Source organism: Mesocricetus auratus, unplaced genomic scaffold (genome assembly GCF_017639785.1).
Source record: "Mesocricetus auratus isolate SY011 unplaced genomic scaffold, BCM_Maur_2.0 Super-Scaffold_6730, whole genome shotgun sequence".
Taxonomy (NCBI): domain Eukaryota; kingdom Metazoa; phylum Chordata; class Mammalia; order Rodentia; family Cricetidae; genus Mesocricetus; species Mesocricetus auratus.
Genome location: NW_024429184.1, coordinates 25,344,017 through 25,365,479, shown reverse-complemented (window position 1 = coordinate 25,365,479; position 21,463 = coordinate 25,344,017). Strand labels below are relative to the sequence as shown.

Below are 21,463 nucleotides of genomic sequence, written 5' to 3'. Positions count from 1 at the left end.
GAAGTGACACAGAAGAACAGCAGGGTTCTCTGGTGGCCGCCAAATCACTTCTTCCTTAAGACACCAGGATGTCTCCTGTCCTCTCAAGGAGACTGGCTACTCGCAGAAGGGCTTGGTCACCACAGCCAAGGCAAGCTTTGGGGTTCTATTAGTGGAGTGCACACGGGTTCTCACATCCATAGCAAGAGTAGCTTTACACTCAGGTCTACCACTGAAGGAGAGTCAGCCTCCTTCCAGCTACCCTAGTGGGGGCGTGTCGGGGAGCCAGGCTGTGTACGCCATTCAGTTCAACCAGCAACTCCTGCAATACTTATTCCCCACTAGGTCCCCAGGCCCAGGTTAGAGAGGACTCACTCTCCAGTTTGGCGGTTTAAGGGCCTCGTGCTTTGATGGCAGGTGTGGAATTTGTTCACTGATTTGCACTAGCCGAGAGCAGGGATGAGAGGCCCCTGGACTGCGGCCTCTCGCTGCGTATTTCTGAGATACCTCCTGCTGATGGGTGCTGGCTTTCCCAGCACCACATTCCTGGGATTGACAGGTTTTCTCCCAGGGCACTAGAAGAAAAGGACTCTTTCCCAGCTGTGGCAGAGAGGACATATAAACACCCCGGAGGCGAGAAGAAGGCCACAGTGACAGGAGAGGGGAGGGCTCTGAGCTCCGCGCTTCTGGGAGCACAGTTCATCTCCGGCACGCACGCCGGAGTCAAATCAAGTAAGTCTGAGGTCCAGGCTTGACAGGGGAGATGGGTGAGCAGTGCGGATGTTTTCGGGTGTAAATAACGAGTGCAGGGCCAGGGGATGAGGAGAACGGGGTTGTGTACAGCTCTGGTATAGAGTGATCAGCTTGCTGAGCCTCAGGACCCTCACAGGAAAAGGCAGGGCCATGGCTCTCTTCCCTTTGGGATTCAGTGATTCGGCTGGGAAGATTTACAGTAGTAAATTTTCCAGACACACACAGAGGGGCAAGGAACACACTCCTGAACTCCCCTGGAGCCTAGTCCAAGAGAGGCAGGGGTCTGTGGAAGACAGACAGCAAAGAACAGCTTGGGGGGTGGGGAGATGCTGCAGCACTTACTCTGGTAGCTTGGAAGAGACAGTGGCCTCACTGAGACTCATCACAGAGACACACATTAAAGACAGGTAATCCAAGAGGAAAACTCTGGAAATAGACCGTGGTGACCAGTATGCCACTCAGCCCTAGCCAAAACACACATGTACACACAAACACTGGCAGACACCTGTAATCTCAACACTTGGGGCAAAGGCAGGTGGGTCATGTGGTTACGGCCAGACTGAGCTACATAGTAAGATTGCATTTACAAAACAAAACAAAATAACCTCAAACAAACAACCTTCCCCCACCAAACAAAAAAGCAGACAACAACAAAAATCTGTCTGCTTTTCTTAAACTTAAAAAAAAATCTGTCTTTAAAAATCCAAGAGGAGGGGACTGGAGAGATGGCTCAGAGGTTAAGGGCACTGGCTGCTCTTCCAGAGGTCCTGAGTTCAATTCCCAGCAACTACATGGTGGCTCACAACCATGTGTAATGAGATCTGGCGCCCTCTTCTGACCGGCAGGCATAAATGCAGACAGAATACTGTATACACAATAAAAAAATCTTAAAAAAAAAAAAGCCCACGGGGCGTTGGTGGTGCATTCCTTTAATCCCAGCACTGTGGAGGCAGAGGCAAACAGATATCTGTGAGTTCGAGGCCAGCGTGGTCTACAGAGCAAGTTCCAGGACAGCCTCCAAAACAATACAGAGAAACCCTGTCTCAAAAAACCAAGAGAAGGAGGCTGGAGAGATGGTTCAAGACTACTTGCTGCTCTTGCAGAGGACCTGACCTGGGTTCAGTTCCCAGCACCCACATGGCTACTCACAGCTGTCTATAACTCCAGTTCCAGATCTGATGCCCTCTTCTGGCTTCCATGAGCACCATGCATGCATGGAGTATGCATACTTATATGTAGGCAAAATACTCAAGCACATAAAATATTTTTTAGAAACTTTTAAACCACAAGAAGTGATTTTAACCCCCCCCCCTTTTTGAATACTCATGGGTTGCTAGTGAGGAGCTGCCATTAATAGTCCTACACAACTTAGACCAAGAATACCACCCAGCAGGCAAGGTGAACCCACTGGTGCCACAGTGGTGATTCTGGGGGTGGGGGCGTAGTGGTTTAAATGATATGTTCCCCATTTAGGCTCATATGTTTGCATACTTGGTCCTCAGTTGGCGGACCTGCCTCGGGACAGCTCAGTGACCTTGTCTGATGAGGCGTATTACTGGGACTGGATTTTAAGTTTTCAAAACACTTGGACTATTCCCAATGTGTTCTCTCTGCCTCATGCTTGAGGATCAAGATTCAAGCTCTTGGGTCTTTCTGCCGCCATGTCATCATGGACTCTAACCCTCTGAAACCATAAGCCCAAATAAACACATTCTTTGTAAGTTGCCTTGGCCAGGGTGTGTTATCACAACAATATAAAACTAAGATGGGGGAGGGGTAACCACCTGCTTGATGGTTAGATTTGATGCCTATTCCACAGGAGAGCATTCACATCCGGTAGTATAAACTTAGTCAGGGACCTGCGGCTAGGGAGGTCATAGGCCCTAAGTGGGGAAGCTATGGCTCCTGCTGGCATGGACATGATGTGCCTCTCAAATCAAAACAGGAACTTGCTCTCTTGTCTGCTGAGACGCTAAGGAGGAAAGGTGTGAAGGTGGCTTGCTCCTTCTCTAATCTCTCAGCATTTTCCTCTATATCTGACTCTGGGTTTTTATTATCTAGACCAATTAAGAACTCCATTTACATTTTGGCACCCAATGTGGAGCTCGAACCCATGACCCTGGGATTAAGAATTCCATGCTCTTAACCACTCTGTGAATGACAGGCATTCTGCCAAACATTCCTTGGGTCAATTGGAGCAAACTTTTTAGAAGAGACGTGCATTCTGTATTCTGTGCAAATTGCAGGCAACATGCCCCAAGCATACAGGTCTTGTCAAAGGATCCCATGAAGGGCTTGGTTCAGGGCAACCATTTCACCTTGTTCCATAAGCTGCTCCTGAACTCGAGAGCCAATGCAGCTTTGAACTCGAAAGCCAATGAGCTTTGGGTCAGTGTAGCACCATTGTTAACTATGTCTTTTCTCACCCTTGGAACCTATTTGCTTCCTTTGAGACAACTTCTCTTTGCAAAACTTGATGCAAGCAGCTAAGCCTAAGTGTCAGATTGGTTCTTAGCATGGCATTTCCAAGTGGATTGTCAAGATTCAAGGAGATCTCACACTGTGTGCAGCTGCAGCGAGAAGCCAAGCTGTCCCAAGCCCACTGGCCCATTCAGTTGCAGTCTTGTCTGCAAGACCCCGACCCCTTCCTGCTTTTTTCTTCCACTGAGAGCTTGGCTCCTCCTTCCCGTGTCTATTACTGCTGTGCAATGGCACTTGGCCCTGCTTTCCATGGCAGGACAAACAGCGCTGCTCACAGTGGCTAGACCGGTTCCAGCAGACACTTCCTCCAACTCTTATAAGCGAGGCATCTTAGGTTACTAAGATGAGAAGACAAAACACGGGGAGAAAGACTCCCTCCAGCCATCATGGAGCTACTTTCTCTCTAGAACACACAACACAGTAAAATCCAGACCCTTAGCTGAAGTATGCTCAGTTACATGAAAATCAATTTTTACTCCTACAAAATTAAAACTACTAATATATTATTAGTATATATTATTATTGTTATGTTATAAATATATCACTATCTATATGTCCTCTTCAAAACATAATATAAAGATATGCTTGACCTACAAGAACACCCATGGAGCAATGCTGACAAAACCCTGTTTGAATAGAGTCTGAATCAACCAGGAAATTCTGGAACTGAAAAGAAAATGCAGAAGAAAGCCCAGCTCTGTCAACACATCTTCTCAATATTCACTCAGTATTTATTGATCCCTAACTATGTGCCATGTGATGCTCTTGTTGTCTTGATAAAGCTCACCTAGGACAGCTATCTAATTCAAACTGTCAAGGCTCCAGCTTTCCAACCCAGTTCACCTCAGCACTGGTCTTCAAACGGGGACGGGGTCTCTGTGAGGTGGGGGCTGCAGGTGTAGGGTGCAGCATCGAGGCCAGTCTCCAAGCCACCCAGGACCTATGTGTTGAGTGATTAACTGAGAAGAAGCAAAGGACGAAACCAGAAGCAGCTGCAACACTGCAGTCGGCACTCTGGTTTGACATGCTAACCTGTTTGCAAACAATATGGACTCCAGCACTCGGTACTCCCGAGACGGCAGTGTTCTCAGTCCAGAGCGTTGCAACCTGAGCTCTAAATCTTTGTTCTGAAACACTTACATTTCCGTCTCCTGTGTAGTGAAAGCATTGGGTGTTCCAAAGCCAAGCTCACGGGAGAAGGTCCAGTCATGCAAGGGCGGAGTACACCCACTTTGGGAGGAAGCCCCCAGGGACCCAAGCAAACATCCTGTTGTAAGCAAACCCTCCACCAGGTAGGCAGGCAAAACAGGGTGCTGACCTCGTCTCTCTCAGATCTTCTAGGGTCCTTCCTAGCCTTTCTTCTCTGCTTTCTCTTATTTTTGTCTTCCTTCATGCTTTTTACTGAGGCCACAGGGTCCTGGACTATTTCTGGGGTAGGAGTCATGTGATTACTCATTGACCAATCAGAGATGGCATTTGAGCTCCACTGGGAGTTGATAGGATTAGCGGGAAACAAGACAGATTTTGCTCTGGGAGTTGCAGGTTGAAACTCATAATAATCCCACTCCAGGCCACTGGAGGTCATTCTTCCTCTAATTCTCAGATATTACCATGCCATAAACATCAGTATCTGCAGAATATGAAGTCAGAAATGAATCATCAAAGTCAACATTCTGTTTCTACTCATCTCCCAGACAGGGAGCTTCTAAAGTGACTCCCCATAGTTAAGTTCCCTCCTTTTTAATGATAATAAAGCAATTTGTTTGTATTTTGTGGACATCTAAAAACGGACTGTCAACAGGCATGGTGAGTCCACAGGAAACAGCTGAGTGTGGCTTCAGTGCCGCCTTCTCAGGTTTTCACGCGGTCTGCTGTCGAGTGTTGTATTGTTATATGGAGAAGCGAGGCATGCATTGTCTGTGCAGAGCGGGAAAGGATGTAAAAGACCCAGTGACTCAAACGAGAGAGGTGCGTCACCTAAACGCAGGGCTGGCTTCCCTCCTGCCCTGGCTCACCAGGGCTTCGTGTGCCGTGAGAATTCTTGCCTTCTCTGCTTCCTCCATATCTGAAACATCAGCTGAGTGAGACCACAGCAAGCCTCAGAATCAGGACCTGAGTGGGGGTGTTTGGTTGGCATGGGCTGGCATGCCTGGCATTGTGACCTTGCCATGGCGGCAAGCCAGAACTTTAATTATCAAAGAGAAGACGAGATAATCCCAACATGCTTGTACCAGCTACTTGAGGCCGCACCTTCCCTTCCATCATTTATTTATACCCTCTCCCTGTATTTCCTCCTGTCCTCAAAGGAGAGGATATGGGTCAGGAATGTTATATTGGTCATAGTGTAGAAAATAAAGCGTTATGACCAAGGTGAGAATCAACAGCTTAAGGCTAAATCAGCATTTTTGAGAATAACACCCTTGTGACCCCATAGGATTCAGATACAACCAAAGATTTATATGAAATGCTGATAACCCTCTGCCCATGCATAAAACTAGTCCATGAGCTTGCCTGCCTGCCTGCCTGTACAGACAGGGTTTCATGTATCCAAGGCTAGCCTGTACAAACAGGGTCTCTTATGTTCAAGACTAGCCTCTAACTTGTTAGGTAGCTAAGCCATTTGTGTTTGTCAAATTTTAGGATAGTGTACAGAGTTGCAAGGAAAATTCCAAGTAGTGTTATTAGAAGAAATTATTACAAGGCTAGACTCTGTAAGGTGCTGTTTACTCACAGGGCTTTCATTTCCTGAAATTGTACCATATCATCAAGAGATGAAGGGGGGGGTGCTGGAGAGCTGGCTCAGTGGTTAAGAGTAATGGCTGCTCTTTCAAAGGACCTGAGTTTGGTTCCCAGCACCCACATGGTGGTTCACAACCATGGGTAACTCCAGTTCCAGGAAATCCAAGGGCCCATTCTGATTTCTGCTGGTACCAGGCATCACAGATGCACATGTAAGCACCCAAGAGAAAATAAAAAATAGAAAGAGTTGAAACAGTTTCTTAAGATAGTTCCCAGTCACATTGCCATAGGGATTGTTCCTAATAGCTCACTGGAGGACAACTAATGACATCATTCCTCAGAGACCCCACCTTCTCCAAAGACCCAAGAGACTCTGCTGTGCAGTCCCACTTGGCCAGTGCTCATAGACTCAGAGGGACAGACGATGCTGGAGGAGCCAGTGGGAGTCTCTCCCAACAATCTGGGTGGGCATCTCAGTGAGCTGATGGGAGTCACATAACAATCACATAGACCTACCAGTGAACTCGTACAAGAGGTCTTGTTCTTGCATAAGCCCCCTTTCCCCCTATAGTTGGAATGGGACTTCCAACTAAATGAACACTAACTGTGGGGGGAGTGGGAGAGTTAGGCCTCACTTTTTTTCAGCAGTGAATTTGGTTGATGACACCCACATCCAATGGGTCTTTCCCGCACTCACTGATAGAGTGTACTAAAACAGGGCAAAGTGAATGCCCTCAGAGACTCGGATGCTACTGGGGTGATAGAGAACCACAATCGAAGAGCTTCGTGCAAGCTAGTATACCGCTGAGAATGGGTCTCCCAGAAGGTAGCCCCAAGTACATGTTTTGCCAGCACAGGGACCAGGCTAGAGCCAAAACCATTCTGGCAATACCTAGTCCCCTCCCTCCTCACGCTGCTGGCATCTGCACTGAGGACTGCTACCGCAGACAAGCTCCCCTGCCAACCCTTCTCTGGAGGGAACGATGCTTGCTTCTACTTACATCATCCTGCACATCGAGGTCGCAGCCAGCCTTCAGCAGAATCTGGACCACAGACAGATGACCCTTGTTGGCAGCAAGGTGCAAGGGGGTCCGGCCATGCTGTTGATGCAAAGGAGACATTTGGTTTCAGAACTAGACACACCACGGGGCAGGACACTCAAGCCAAGAGGACACACCAGCTTTTAAGAACATCCCTGTCCCTAACCCCAGCTGTCCTTTTGCCCTGGCAGGAGATTCACAATGAATTTATTCAGAATTCAAGTTGCTTTGGTTAACACTGGTCATTGGCACAGTAACTGACAAAAAAAAAAGTGTTCTTCTGAGAGTGGTGCCTTTATGCCTTTAATCCCAGAAAAATCAGGTGGATCTCTGAGTTCCAGGCCAGCCAGGGCTACATAGTGAGATCTTTTCTCAAAACACTAATAATAATAATAAGTTGCTAAAAAGCAAAGATTTCCCTAGTGCATACTTTTTATGTCCTTCTCTCTTTAGTGACAGACTATGGGGCTTCTCGTCCTCGCATTTCCCACTAGTGCTAATGCCATGAGATGGTGAAGGGCTGTGACAATGATCTGGCAGGACCATGGGCAGAAGACAAAAAAAAAGTCAAACCCACCGGCTCCTGAAGATCTAGTCAATAACGCCATAAAGTTAAAAGCCATAGCTAAGCGGTGGTGGAAAAGTCCTGCTTCCTTTTAAAAACAGATTTTTAAAAGAATGAAAATATAGTATATTAAGATCCACATGCTGGGAGTTGGTGGCACACCAGCTTTAATCTCAGCTCCAGGGAGGCAAAGGCAGGAGGATCTCAGTAAGTTTGAGGCCAACCTGGCCTACAGAGTGAGTTCCAGGACAGCCATGGCAGTTACACAGAGAAATCCTGTCTTGCAAAAACAAAACAAAACAACAACAACAACAACAACAACACCCCCCCAAAAAACCCCCACATATTTGCCAACAATTAAAAAAAATCAGAGACACTGCTACTGTTCCTGTGACTTCCCTCCCAGGTCTCTCTGTGGCCCCCAAGAACTAACCTTTCTTTCCAATGTGGCCTTTATCTTTCCTTTGCCTTTAGTTACACTGTCACTCCCTTGTGTGGCCAGGGGCAACATCCAGCTTATTGTTTCAAACGATGTCAGCATGTTAAGCAACAGAGTACCATTTAGCTTTTCTTTTTGCATTTTGTTTGTTGTTGGGTTTTGCTCAGGTTTCCTACTGACCACCCAGATGTTCCCTGCAGCTGGCATGGAGATGCCCAGGTGCTCCCTGCGGATGGCACCGAGATGGGCTTCTGGGTTTGTGGGTGCCCACGGGGTGTGATGCCCAAAAGAAAGTGCACTTTTCTGGGTGTATATTAGCTTATCTCCAGGGAACTGACCTTGTCAAACTCCTACCTCTCTAGGCTCTCACAGAGACATCCTGTTTCCCCTTGGAATTCACTATCTAGACAAGTTCAAGTGACTATGGCATTTGAGGAAAGGGAGCTCATGGGGCCTTACATCCAGCTTGGCATCTCACTAAGAAGCCGCTGCCTTTATTGATATTCTAGTGGGGTAGGCATGTTTATCTTCTCGATAAAGCGCCAGTCTGCCAGATAACCAACCATGGAGAAAACAACAGACAAAATAAGGATCTTAATTCCTAGCCGTGAAATCCAATCAAAACAGTAGAATGAGTCTGCAAAGAAAGAGGCCAGAGCTTGCTTTAAAATTAGAATTCTTAATTAAAGGACAAAGTTACTCCCAAGAATTATACTATCAAAAACCTTCACAAGAAAAGGCAAGGTCAGAGAAGAGACAAAGGACTGACCTTTCTCCTCTCACCACGAGCTACCTAACCTTGATCCTTCGGGGAGATGTCCACAGTGTCCCAGATGGAGGAAGGTGACTGGGTTTTAATCACTGGGCTCAGGCTCCGACTGTCATCGCATGTCCTTGTGAATGACCTCATATCTCAACACTGATTAAGGGACCTTCACAAAGCTTTCTAAGGCACTCTGAATCTCAGGCAGTTTGTCATGGGGGTAAGGGAATAGATATGCGTACTGTGAGGGCAGAGACACTGTAGTGAAATACAAGTGCCTTAAACAACAAGACAACAGAGCAAGGCAGGAGACAGGGGTCCAGACTGCTTGGAAAGAAGCCAGACCCAGAGCCACAGCCCAAGGAGCTGTGGGGACATTGCTGCTAACACCCACCCATTCCTGATGGGTAAGGCAGATAAAAGTTTTGTTCAAGTGAACACAGGCAAAAGGCAGAAGAAGGGAACTCCGCTGGAGATGGAGTGCAAACACTATTGTGGTTCCTCTGTGGAGCCTACTGTTTACGTGAACGCCTGGCCCTACCATTCCTGTGCTACAGCCTGAGTCCCCAGTGGAGTGGCCTCTGGGCACTGAGCCAGCAATGGGATTAGTGCCTTGTAGATAGGGCAGGTGTCCACTCAGTGCTACGTGGTGCAGGCTCCTTGACTTGGATGGCACAGAACCAAAGGTCGGTTGCAGTCCATCTCCAGTGGAGTTCCCTGCCGCTGCTGTCTGTCCTCAGCCTCCAAGCTAAGGATACCCCCAACCACTGTCCCACCTTGACAGACACCCCTACACCTTTACCATAGCAAAGAGCAGTGAGATATTTACATACGGGTCTGAGTGAACACACAGGTTCTAGTTTTCAAGGTTCCCATTTGCCACTCCCTCCTTGCATGTCTCTTTTGGAATCTGCTCTGAAGTTCCCAATTTGTGCTCTGCTTACAAAGGCTTCCTCTCCAGACACACCCTTCTCCAAACTCCTCCTTCTCTTGTTCCCCCAGGACATGACCCTAGCCATCTCCACATTCATGGCATTTGGTGTCCTGTTAGGAAAACCACAGACCATTCTATTTTGTGTGTCATCCTGGGTCCAGCTGGGGTGTGATCTCCTGAACGAACTGTACCTTTCGTGAGTAAGGATCAGGTTGACATAAGTGGTAGGAGGGCCACATGCATTAGGCCCAGGGGTCCTGGAGCACAGTATCTCTGGAGTAAATTCCATGACGCTGGATTGACTTCAGAAAACAAATGAGATTGTAGGGTGCTGATGAGCTCAGGTTCAAGGACGCCTCTGCCCCTCAAGGACATGTCAGCCTCTTGGGCCATTTTAGCAGATGAGTGTACGTTCGCTGCCCTGGGAAGGTGCTGGGTGTCCACCTACACTCAACAGCTTTGCTCGTCTCTGGGAGAGCACGGCACTAGCAAAAGCAGGCTGCTTTCCTTCAGCAGCTGAGGCTGTCTACCCCTGACAAAGGAAGAACGCAAGGAGCAGAAATGGGCTTTGTTTTCCAGAACATTCTGTAGTGAAAATCAAGAACAGTGGGGCCCGTCAGAGAGCAGGCTCTCCCCATCCAGTGCACAGCACACCCCTGCCCCAATTTATGGAAAACACAAGCAAATAGATACTCAGAGGCATCTTTGAACAGCCTACGCCAAGATGAAACTGCTGCCATTTTTATGCCCTTAGGACTGGTTGGGGAGGAAATGTAAGCAGAGAAAAGACTATACGATACAAACGCTGTGAAGACATGTTGATGCACTACTCTAGTTACTCTCAAAGACAAGCCTGACTCAGCCTAGACCATTTCAATCAGCAGAGAACGAGGAAGACAAGAATGAAGGGCAGTGGCAGTAGATGCTCACCACACTGAAGACACTGTCTTAAGAACCTCACATGTTAGCTCAGTCAGTCCTCCAACTCTATGAGATAGACACTATCAACCCATTTTACAGATGAGGAAGCAAGAGGCATAAAGAGACTGTCACTTGTAGAAATATAGACTCAGCCCGTGAGCTCTGTGACCCTATCACATGCTCTGATTCACGATACACTGCCCTGGTGTATGGTGTGTGTGTGTGTGTGTGTGTGTGTGTGCGCGCGCACGCGCGCGTGCGTGCGTGTGAATGAGAGTGTGTGTGTGTGAATGTGTATGTGTGGATGAGAGTGTGTGTGTGTGAATGAGAGTGTGTGTGTGTGAATGTGTGTGTGAATGAGTATGTGTGAGTGTGTTGATTATGTGTATGAGTGTGTGTGTGAATGTGTGTGTGTGGATGAGTGTGTGATTGTGTGTGAATGTGTGTGTGTGGATGAGTGTGTGTGAATGTGTGTGTGATTGTGTGTGAATGTGTGTATGTGTGTTAGCTTGCTTTCTATTGCTGTTATAAACACCATGACCAAAAGCAACTTTAAAAAGACCATGGAGGAGTGCTGCTTTTTTTTTTTACATTTTTTTTATTAATATTTTTTTTTATTTTCCATTTTAAATTTAGATAAGAAACAAGGTTGCTTCACAAGTCAGTACGAGGTCCCTCTCCCTTTCCCTCCCCTCCTCCCGTGCCCTCCCCCCATCCCCCCCCCGTTATCCCCTCATTCCCCAAGGGAGGGTGAGGCCCTCCATGGGGGTGTCCATAGTCTGTCATTTCATATAGGGCAGGGCCTAGACCCTTCCCCAAGAGTTCAGGGTGAGAGTGCACCTCACATTGTTCTATGGGAGTCCAGAGACCGTGTGTATACTTGGGATGGGTACTGATCTGCTGTCCAAGGCTCAATAGATTACCTAGGCCTCCTCACTGACACCCAGATTCAGGGGGTCTTGATCAATCCCATGCTGGATTCCCAGGCTGATGCCTGGGATTCAAGAGTTAACCTTTGTCTGGTCAGCTGTTTCTGGGGGTTCAACCAGCCCAGTCTTAATCCCTTTGATCATCAGTCCTCCCTCTCTGATACTGGCTTTCTTGAGTTCAGCTCAGTACTTAACCAGCCAGTAAATGAAGTTTCTGTTTCCCAGACTCTCTGGCAATAGGATTGTAGGCTGGCACTCCCCAGATCTATGTCTAAAATCCATATATGAGAGAGTACATGCCATGTTTCTCTTTTTGTGACTGGGTTACCTCACTCAGGATGGTTTCTTCTAGTGTCATCCATTTGCCTGCGAATCTCATGATTCCATTATTTTTTTCTGCTGAATAGTACTCCATTGTGTAGATGTACCACGTTTTCTCTATCCATTCTTCGGGTGAGGGAGGAGTGCTGCTTTTAAAAAGACCATGGAGGAGTTCTGCTTTTTGGCTCGTTCAGTCTTACACATCCAGGAACACCTGCCTAGGGGCAGCACCACCGTGCATATCAACCATCAATCAAGGAATGTCCCACAGACTTGCCTACAGACCAGTGTGATACAGGCAGTTCTTGACCCAAGCTTGTGTCAAACTGACAAACTCTAAATAGCACAGGAGTTCCAGCCTCGGAGAAGGGAGCGGTGGGTCTGGCTTTCAGATGCTCTCAGGGACTTGAATGTTGTGCACAGACACTGACCCCTTGGGGTTCTGAGACCTCGCCTGGTTTCCTCAGATCTGAAAGGACGAGCAGGGATGTTGTACTTTCCCTGTACTCCTAAACCTTCTGTGGAGCTTACCTGTCTGTGATGTTTGGCATACTCCTTCCTGCTGGGGTATCTAATCACCTGTAGGACCCCCACGGTACACCCAGTGCTCATACAACCTTCCCGGGTGACTCTGATCTGTGACAGTTGTGAACACAGGATGAGACGAGGAGGGGCCAGGTTAAGTCTTCCAAAGAGGGTCCTCTGGCTAACCCTGCCAGACTGGGCAGCCCAAGCAGGACCTATGTCTGTGGCTGCAATTTTCTTGGTGCCTTTTTCATTGTCATCAGTGCAGAACACTGAGCCAGGACATTTCTTTATATGCTTTAGCATATTCATAACTGCATAAAAACATGCAGCTCCTTGTAGCAACAGTACACCCTGTGACAGCAGCAACAGTACACACAGTGACAGCAGCAACAGTACACACAGTGACAGCAGCAACAGTACACACACCCTGTGACAGCAGCAACAGTACACCCTGTGACAGCAGCAACAGTACACACACCCTGTGACAGCAGTCCTCCTGGACATCAGAATATCCTGGAGGACTAGCCACAGCACGGACAGCCGCACCTCTGCCAGAGTTCCTGATTCCGAGTTTGGATGAAGCCTAATAATCTGCATTTATGATAAATGTCTGAGAGGTGGATACTGCGTGTGGGACTGTCAGTCTGAGTGCCACTCCCTTCACCCACCAGCTGTCAGTCATGTCACCCTTTAGATTTGCCTATACTCTTTTTAAAATATATACCTCTATTTTTATGTGTTTGAGTGTTTTACCTGCATGTATATAGGTGCCATGTATATATTCTGGGTGCCTGTGGCATCCAGAAGAAGGTGCCAGATCCCCTGGAACTGGAGTTACTGATGGTTGTGAGCGCTGGAAACCATATGTTGGTGTTTTGTAAGAGCATCAAGGGCTTTTAACCACTGAGCCATCTCTCCACCTCCAAGTTACCTATAATCTTTTAATAAATCCAAAACATAACCACCAAAGGGTTAAATTCTATCAACTCTACGTGGGGTCCTGCGAGGGTATTTTTGGCATTTCCTGTGATTGTGGTGTGCAGGTGGAGCGATGACCTGTCTAACCCCTCTGAAGCTACTTCACTTCAGGCAGCCAAGAGTAAACACAGCTTGGCGATGCTGCCCAACAGTAGCCACAGAAAAGCAGCCCCACTGACAACACTCTGGGACAGTGGCTTGCAATGGCTCTGTGTTCAGGCATTGCAATGGGCATCTACAGAGCTGACACATGAGAAGCTCCCTCCCAATGGACATCTACAGAGCTGACACATGAGAAGCTCCCTCCCAGCAGGTGGCCCAGAAATTACACTTACAGGTGACTGTAATAAGGGAGCAAAAGATCCTTGCTACTCCAGTGAGAGAAGCAGACAGGGCTGTCAGAGGACATTCCAGAAGGAGTCACACTAAGACAGTGATCTCCCAACAATGAGGATGACAAGAGAATACAGATAAAGGTGTCTAAGTTAAACTAAATATCAAAGGCAAGAGGAGGGTCTTCCCCGATATCTGTTCAGACATGTGGCTGGGCCTCCCTGCTGGACACTGAGCCCTCTTTGAGAAGGTCCAGGCCCCAAGTAATGGTGACTTAGGGTCATTTGAGAACCACAACCTACAAAAAGAGCAAAAGAAGATTCCATCCCCAGAAAGCCACCCAAAGTCCAGGTGCCTGGGTCACAAACAACCCTAGCCACTCATGCATCCAGGCCTGCTCCTGCTTAGGAGTTCTGGATCCTACTTACTAAAGGGCAGACTTTTTAGACCAGCAATGCAGCTCCATGGGTGGCCCAGATGCCCTAACAGCACATTTCAAGAGTGAGGTGCATGGGTACTGGCTGGCATGAAGTCATTCCAGAAACACAGCTTTGCTCAATGAAATTCATTTGCCCAGAGCCTCATAGAGATCTGGGAAAAAGCCAAAAGAACAACATGGAAGAGACTAGACTCCAAAGGAAGTAAGGGGAAGTAATAGAACAGATATCTCATTAGCTCAGAGAAACAAAACAACTAAACAATTTTAACTGGGAATGCTTCGAGGAGACAGATGGGTAGATGCGGCCCACAGAGGGCAAACTCCATAGTGGGAAGAAATGAGGGACAGCGCATCCTTTCCTTAGGAAATGGTAAGAAATAACAGAGGGGACCATACAGCCCTGCTGGAGGTGAACAGTGTCTCTGCTATTCAACACCAAGGAAAGAGGAAGCAAGTGGCAAGAGAATATAAGGCTTTTACAGAAAGGGTGAGCATTTGCTAGAAACATGACACTCGGGTGCGGGGTGCTTTTTCTTTTCTGAGTCAAGGTCTCATGTAGCCCAGGCTGGCCTGAAACTCACTATATAGCTGAGGCTGGCCTTGAACACACACACACACACACACACTCTCTCTCTCATTTTTGTTTGTTTGTTTGTTGTTTTCAAGACAGAGTTTCTCTGTGTAGCCCTGGATGTCCTAGAACTCACTTTGCAGACCAGGCTGACCTTAAACTTACAGAGATCTGCCTGCCTCTGCTTCCTGAGTGGCATACACTACTGAAGCCCTGTGTTGAACTCTTAATCCTTTTACCATCTCCCATGTGCTAGGATTACAGGCTGCACCGCCACACCTATTTTAGGAAAATACCTTTGAGAGTTTAATTTGGATGAGGGTGGTAAGTTCCAGGCAGTTGTGACTCTATTACAAATGAGATTTGAGATCTCAAGATTGCATTTCTCATTTACTTCTGCCTGTGACACTGGCCTTGGGGTTTCTCAGTTTGATTTTAAATACCTGAAGAGGCCCCAGTTTCCCCAAGGACCCTCTCACCCTTGACTATATTCCTTAAGAGTTTCAACCACTGCCTCGAATGATTTGGAATTTGTTCAGAAGGGCATCTCTAAAAATGTATTTATTTATTATATTATTTCATCTGCATTCGTATGTCTCTATGAGAGTGTTGGATCCTCTGTAACTGGAATTACAGGCAGCTATGAGCTGCCAGATGTGTACTGGAATTGAACCTGGGTCCTCTGGAAGAGCAGCCAGTGCTCTTAACTGCTGAGCCATCTCTCCAGCCCCTCAGACCTTTAAAGTTCTTGAAGGCATATAGAAGGGATCGAGGGAAAGGAAGACAATGAAAGTTCACATTTAAAAACAACGTACGGTCTAAAACTTTCCAGAGCATTCTCTCCTATGACACATATGCTTTGCTTACTTGGATAAGTGACATATCATATCTGAACCAGACCATAGGTGACAAAAAGCAGCAAGACTGAAGAATTTCAGAATAACAGAACAAAATGTAATAGAACAGATAGATTGTGATTCCTGACTGGGCAGCAATAGCCATTACTGGGATAGTTCTTTAAAATATCAATAATCATCAATAATTTGGAGAGGAAACAATTTTTAACCAAATGTTTCAAATAACTAGATATCATTAGTTTAAAAAATTCCTTTTGTTGGGCAGTGATGGCACTGGCCTTTAATCTTAGCACGTGGGAGGCAAATGAATCTCTGTGAGTTAGAGACCAGCCTGGTCTACACAGAGAGTTTCAGGACAGACAGAGCTATACAAAGAAACCCTATCTTGAAAAAGCAAAAACAATAATAAAAGAACTGTTTATTCTGGACTGGGCATGATGGATCACACCTGTAGGCCCAGAACTTGGGAGGTAGAGCAGGAATATCAGAAATTTCATAGGAATTAGAGCAGTTAATATTCTGCTGCTTCCTGGGTCTGTGTGTGTGTGTTGTGTGTTGTGTGTGTGTGTGTGTGTGTGTGTGTGATATTTGTTTTATTGTGGTGGATATACCCAATATAAACATTTACCAGCTTATCTTGTTTTAATGTAAAATTCAGAGGCACCAAATCAATTGAGTGTTGTACAGTCATGACCACTGCTCATGTGTACGCTGGTTTTCGGCCTATTTGCTTCTCTGTTCTTTCTTTCCCTACTGCATTGGCTAGAATTTCCAGATCCTGTGGCATGACAGTGGTAGGAACAGAGGCTCCTGACTCCTTCCTGGTCTCAGCGGGAAAGTGTTTCCTTTCTCACCATGAAGCATGATGCCAACGGGGGTTCCTGTCGTTTTCTGCAGCTGGTCTTTACCATATGTAGAAAACTCTTGAATTTTTGCATTGCTGAGAATTCTTACTACGTATGAGTATGGGATGCTGTCAAATAAATGCTTTTCCTTTTTTTAAAAGAAAGATTTCATTTACATTTATTTTACATGTATTAATATTTGGCCTATATGCATGTATGAATGTATAACATGTGCACATCTGAATATTTCTTTGCACTATGTATGTACCTGGTATCCATGGAGGCCAGGAGAGGGCATTGGATCATCTGGAACCAAAGTTACAGACAGTTGTGAGCCACCATGTGAGTGCTTGGACTCAGGTCCTCCGGAAGTAAAACATCTGCTGACAGATTCGTTTAGTCCTTCACTAGTATCCTTTGGAAACTATGGCTTCCAGGACCTCCCTCAGATACTCACTCCATACACAGAATGACATACTATAGGCATGGGAACTCCACACTCCTCTGATATACTGCAAACTGCCTCTAGACTATTTATAATGCCAACTGTAGAAAATGCAGACACTATGTAAACAGTTACTGTGCTGTTAATGGTATAAAAAGAAAGTTGTGTTCAGCACATATCACAAATATAATTTACTTTGTTGTTGTGTTTTGAGATGGGGGTCTAACTACGTGACACTGGCTGGCCTGGAACTCACTATGTAGACCAGATCTGCCTGCCTCTGCCTCCCAAGTACTGGAATTAAAGGTGTGTGCCACCACAGTCAGCCTTAGTTTCTTTTTAATATTTCTCATGCCCTCCATCTCTTACACTTTTTAAAAACAAATGAAGACAGCACACGGCTTTAAGTCTCATCTACAGATGAGGATAATTTATATTCTCAAATAGATTTTCTATCTTCAGTTGGCTGAATTCTGAGGATAAGTGGAGATAGCTATACAGTTTTCTTCCTTAGACTGTTATGAACCAAATGTCTGGGTCTCCCCCAGAGTTCAGATGCTAAAGCTCTGGCCCTCAGTGCAATAGTGTCTGCAGATGATGCCTTTGGGAAGTAATTAACATCAGATGAGGTCTTCAGGGAGGGTCTTCTTGAATAGTATCAGCATCCTTTGAAAGGAGTATTAATCACTTCCCACTCTGCTCTGAGTATGTGATGACAGAGAAGATAGAAAAATATATCACACACACACACACACACACACACACATATATATATGTATATATATCAATCTCAGAAACAACCCCCACCAGGAACCAAATCCACAGGTACCCTGATCTTGATCTTGACACTCATCCTCAATTATGAAAACCAACTGTACATACATGGCCTGATCTAGACACCGGAGGGCCTATGGTGTATACTGCTACTAAACAGGGCTTGCAAGCTTGAAGTAAATTTCTCTTGATTCCTGCATATGATTCTTTTTTTATATTGCTGCATTCAACAGAAACAAGGGCTGAAGAAAAAAACAGTTGTAACTGTCACCCATTAAACCACAGACCCTAAATAACTGGCTTACAACAGCCTGAAACACAAAACAGCTCACCCTGCTGGAAGCAATGGGCCTGCCGAGGAAGGAATTTCAGTCTCTAAACATGCTCTTTAGGGTATTTTCTGAAATCCAAGTCGTTGCAGATGAAAGACAGGACAAAGGAGTCCCAGGACTCAGCAGGAGTCCCCTGTGCTGGTTCTGGCCAGAGGCCCCCATGCAACTTTCTTCCTCAGTGTCTTCGTAGTCTAACACCCACCAACCACTAGTTGGCAGATTGCTGCGTTGGGAATCTTACAATGAGCTAATGATTGGCTTGCATTTGTTCAGAAAGATACAAGCATAAGGGAGGACTTTAAAATTCTGACACTCAGTGGGGCTGCAACGTACAACAAAACATGTAGTTACAACCCAGGAAAGGTGGGAGAAGAGGACCAACTCCATAAAAGTTATCTCCTGACCTTCAAATGCATGCTGTGACACCCACCACCCTACCATATCATGCATATACATACGAAAAATAAATAAAGCATTTAAGGACCGATTAACCTACATGCCTGGGAACTTAGAACCTACATGATTTGGGGAAATTTTGTGGAACTTTCTCTGGGTTATCAAACACTTAGATGTATAGATAGAGGGTTTCTGTGGAGTCTGCTGAGGCAACCAAATACCAGCGGCACTGCCTAAACACAGTGGAGGGTGATGCATGGATGGCTTCCTACAGAACACGCAGGCAGCAGCTGGTATCTCTGAGCCAGTATCTCTACCACGTCTACCTAGAGCTAGAGTGCAAACTAGGTGACCTCCATCCCCAGTGAGCACCACTTAACTAAGGCCTATACTGAGGGCAAGAGGCCCACAAATTCCCTTTAGCAAGGGATCAGCAAGGAAGAGCAGACAAGACCAGAGACCAAATTCTGGATTCCACTTCAACAGCAGCCTTTGAGTCACCTAGGAGACTGGAGTTCTAGGTCCATCCCTAGGTCCTGAGACTTGTTCTCTGAAGTTATGGTGCAGTCCTCAAAGGCCCAGGCAGAGGTTCATGCCAACGCCTGCATGTTAATTTTCCAGTATAACTCCCAATCTGAGTAGTCATCTCTCTTCCCTCCAGAAAGCATCTCCTGAAGGTGTCTACATACCTTTACTAGAAGCACGAGTCCCCATGATGACTGCCTTATCAAGAACCTCAGAAGAGTAAGCCAGCACTTATGATTCCATTATTGAGCTCTTACTTTTCTGGGTGTTTTCCCATAGGCAAGCTGCATAAGAATTCACAGCACATACTGCATTTCCATAATGGATGCATTTGTTTCCTATTAAACTCATTGTTTTGAAGTAAGACATTCAGAACATCAGTATTTCATATTCACCAAGCCCCAATAGACAGTGTAACCCTACTCCCCCACAAGAGACATTCCTAGAGCAATTTGTATTCTTCCTCTGAATATCTGGGAACTCCTCAAGCTTGGGCCACATCCCAGACCAGTTAAATCCAGCATCCTGAACCACGCCTGGGTATTAGCATTTTTTAAGGTTATCCAAATGCTCCTACCTCTAGTCAATACTTAGAACCACTGACCCAAAGGAACCACTGAGAACAATGAGCTCCAGTGTTGGTCACATCCATAGTTAACTGAGCCCTGTCCTCCTCCTGGATCACCTTGTGTAAGCAATGTGTGTGTGTATTACATCACTTCCTCTTAAAAAGGAATCAATGGCTACTTCACAGACAGGAAATGAAGGCTGGAGAAGGTTAATAAGTCTTGGAGAGAAGGTGACTGTGCTCTGTTATCTCTACCCTTAGTAGGAATTGTGAAAGTTAGGTGACTAATTCAAAGAGACAAGAAGTATGGTGGTGGTCAGTGGGGGCTCTGGGAAGCGTACAGAGGAGTTGGTCTGCACCAGAGTTGTAGTGTGGAGAGATGGGAAGGTTGGGGACAGACAGGAAGTGGGTGGACTCCACAGCCCTGCACTGTGTGCTGGGATGGGTGGAGTGGTCGAGCTGCACACTGTCTACAAATCCCATGAGTCAGAGGCAACTTGCAAGTCCTGTCGCAAACCACGGTGTGACTCCAGATTACTTATTGCCAAGCCCGCCTCTGGCTCAAAGTTATAGACAATGACGGTGATACACTGTGAAGATCCAATGGATACTGGCCCGTGCTATTCTAACAGGAAAATTTAATTTTACTTTACTAACAACCCACATATTTGGAAGTTTTCCACTTACTGTTTGAACCAGTTGTCACATCTTAATGGGTTTGTCACTAATAGACTAAATAAAATCTTAGCACTTTATTATAATTATTGCTCAGAACTACCACCATAAATCAATTTTCCCTAGTGATTTCGGATGATAATCCATAGAAGCCTAAATTTTCCCATTTGAGATTTTCTTTCCATTGGCAATGTCTGTAGCTGTTGCAAATCACGTATTAAGGGCTGGGGTATCAACTAGCAGCCAAGTGCTTGCTGGCTGTGTAAAAGTACATGGGGCCAATGTCTAGCATCCCCCACATCAGCTATGGTATTTAGTCTATACCCTCAATGCCGTTTTCCCCCAGTGGAATAAGCTGCTCCACAGAGCATATAGGACTAGGTATGGCAGCAGCCTGTGCAGGCCCTAACCATCCCACACGGTTTTGGAGGCACACCTGCTTTCCAGTCTAAGTAACAGGTAATGAAGGAGGAAAGCGACAGGGGATCACCATCCATTCCTCCCTCAGCTTGCTCCTCTGCTTCTCCAGTTCCCAGAGGAAATGCTATGGACCCATGCTGAGGTGAAGAGAAACAGATGAGATGTCAAACTAACTATGCTAGCTCCAGAACAAGGTGGGCTGAGTTCACATGGAGGAGGGGGAAGAGGAGCCTTGGAAGCAGGCTGGAGGGATGGCTCAGTGGTTAAGAGCAGTGACTGATCTTCCAGAGGTCCTGAGTTCAATTCCCAGCAATGACATTGTGGCTGTAATGCAACCACCTGTAATGCAAGCTGGTGCCCTCTTCTGCCTTCCAGGCACTATATTCATAATAAATAAGTAAATCTTGAAGAAGAAGAGAAGAGAAGTTCAGTGTTCTCGCATATAGTGCTGTGGATGTCCCCTGGCGCAACACATTGACAGCTCTGGATGTCAAAATGACACGGGCACACAGATTCTGACCCAGAGGTACAACTTGGAGAAATTTACCCCAAAAATATAAGCACACTATGGGAAATGTCTCAAATCAAAGGAGAACATAAAAACAAAAGATTAGCCTAACCTATGCATGCACCAATCAATATGGAATTAATAATAGGTACCCCAATTATGGTTTCACCCCACATCATTAAGTAAACCAAAGAGGCAGAGACAGGCAGATCTCTGTGAGTTCCAGACCAGCAAAGGCTACATAGTGAGAACTTGTCTCAAAAAACAAAACTAACAAAAAAATTAAAAAAGAAGAAGGAATGAATAATATCCGATAATTTATGTAAAAGGGAAAATGAATACTGTTGTATCTGCTTGCATGTCTGTGCATGGACTGTCTCAGGAGGGGAACTGTAAGAAACAAGT

At 46.1% G+C, this 21,463-nt stretch overlaps 1 protein-coding gene across 7 annotated transcripts in view; it reads right to left on the bottom strand.

The window, feature by feature from the left end:
- Ankrd6 (ankyrin repeat domain 6) overlaps positions 1-21,463 on the bottom strand; it is a 155,985-nt gene that overhangs the window by 27,743 nt on the left and 106,779 nt on the right. For 4 of the 7 annotated variants that reach the window (XM_040740489.1, XM_040740508.1, XM_040740509.1 and 1 more), the window contains exons 1-2: positions 6,954-7,052; positions 4,532-4,843 (exon numbers count right to left, since the gene is read on the bottom strand). In XM_040740489.1, the coding sequence (XP_040596423.1) occupies positions 4,532-4,798 (267 nt within the window). In that variant the 5' untranslated portion in view covers positions 4,799-4,843; positions 6,954-7,052. Of the gene's footprint in view, positions 1-4,531; positions 4,844-6,953; positions 7,053-21,463 lie in introns of those variants that run through there. The other 3 variants (XM_040740496.1, XM_040740501.1, XM_040740492.1) reach the window with 1 other exon arrangement.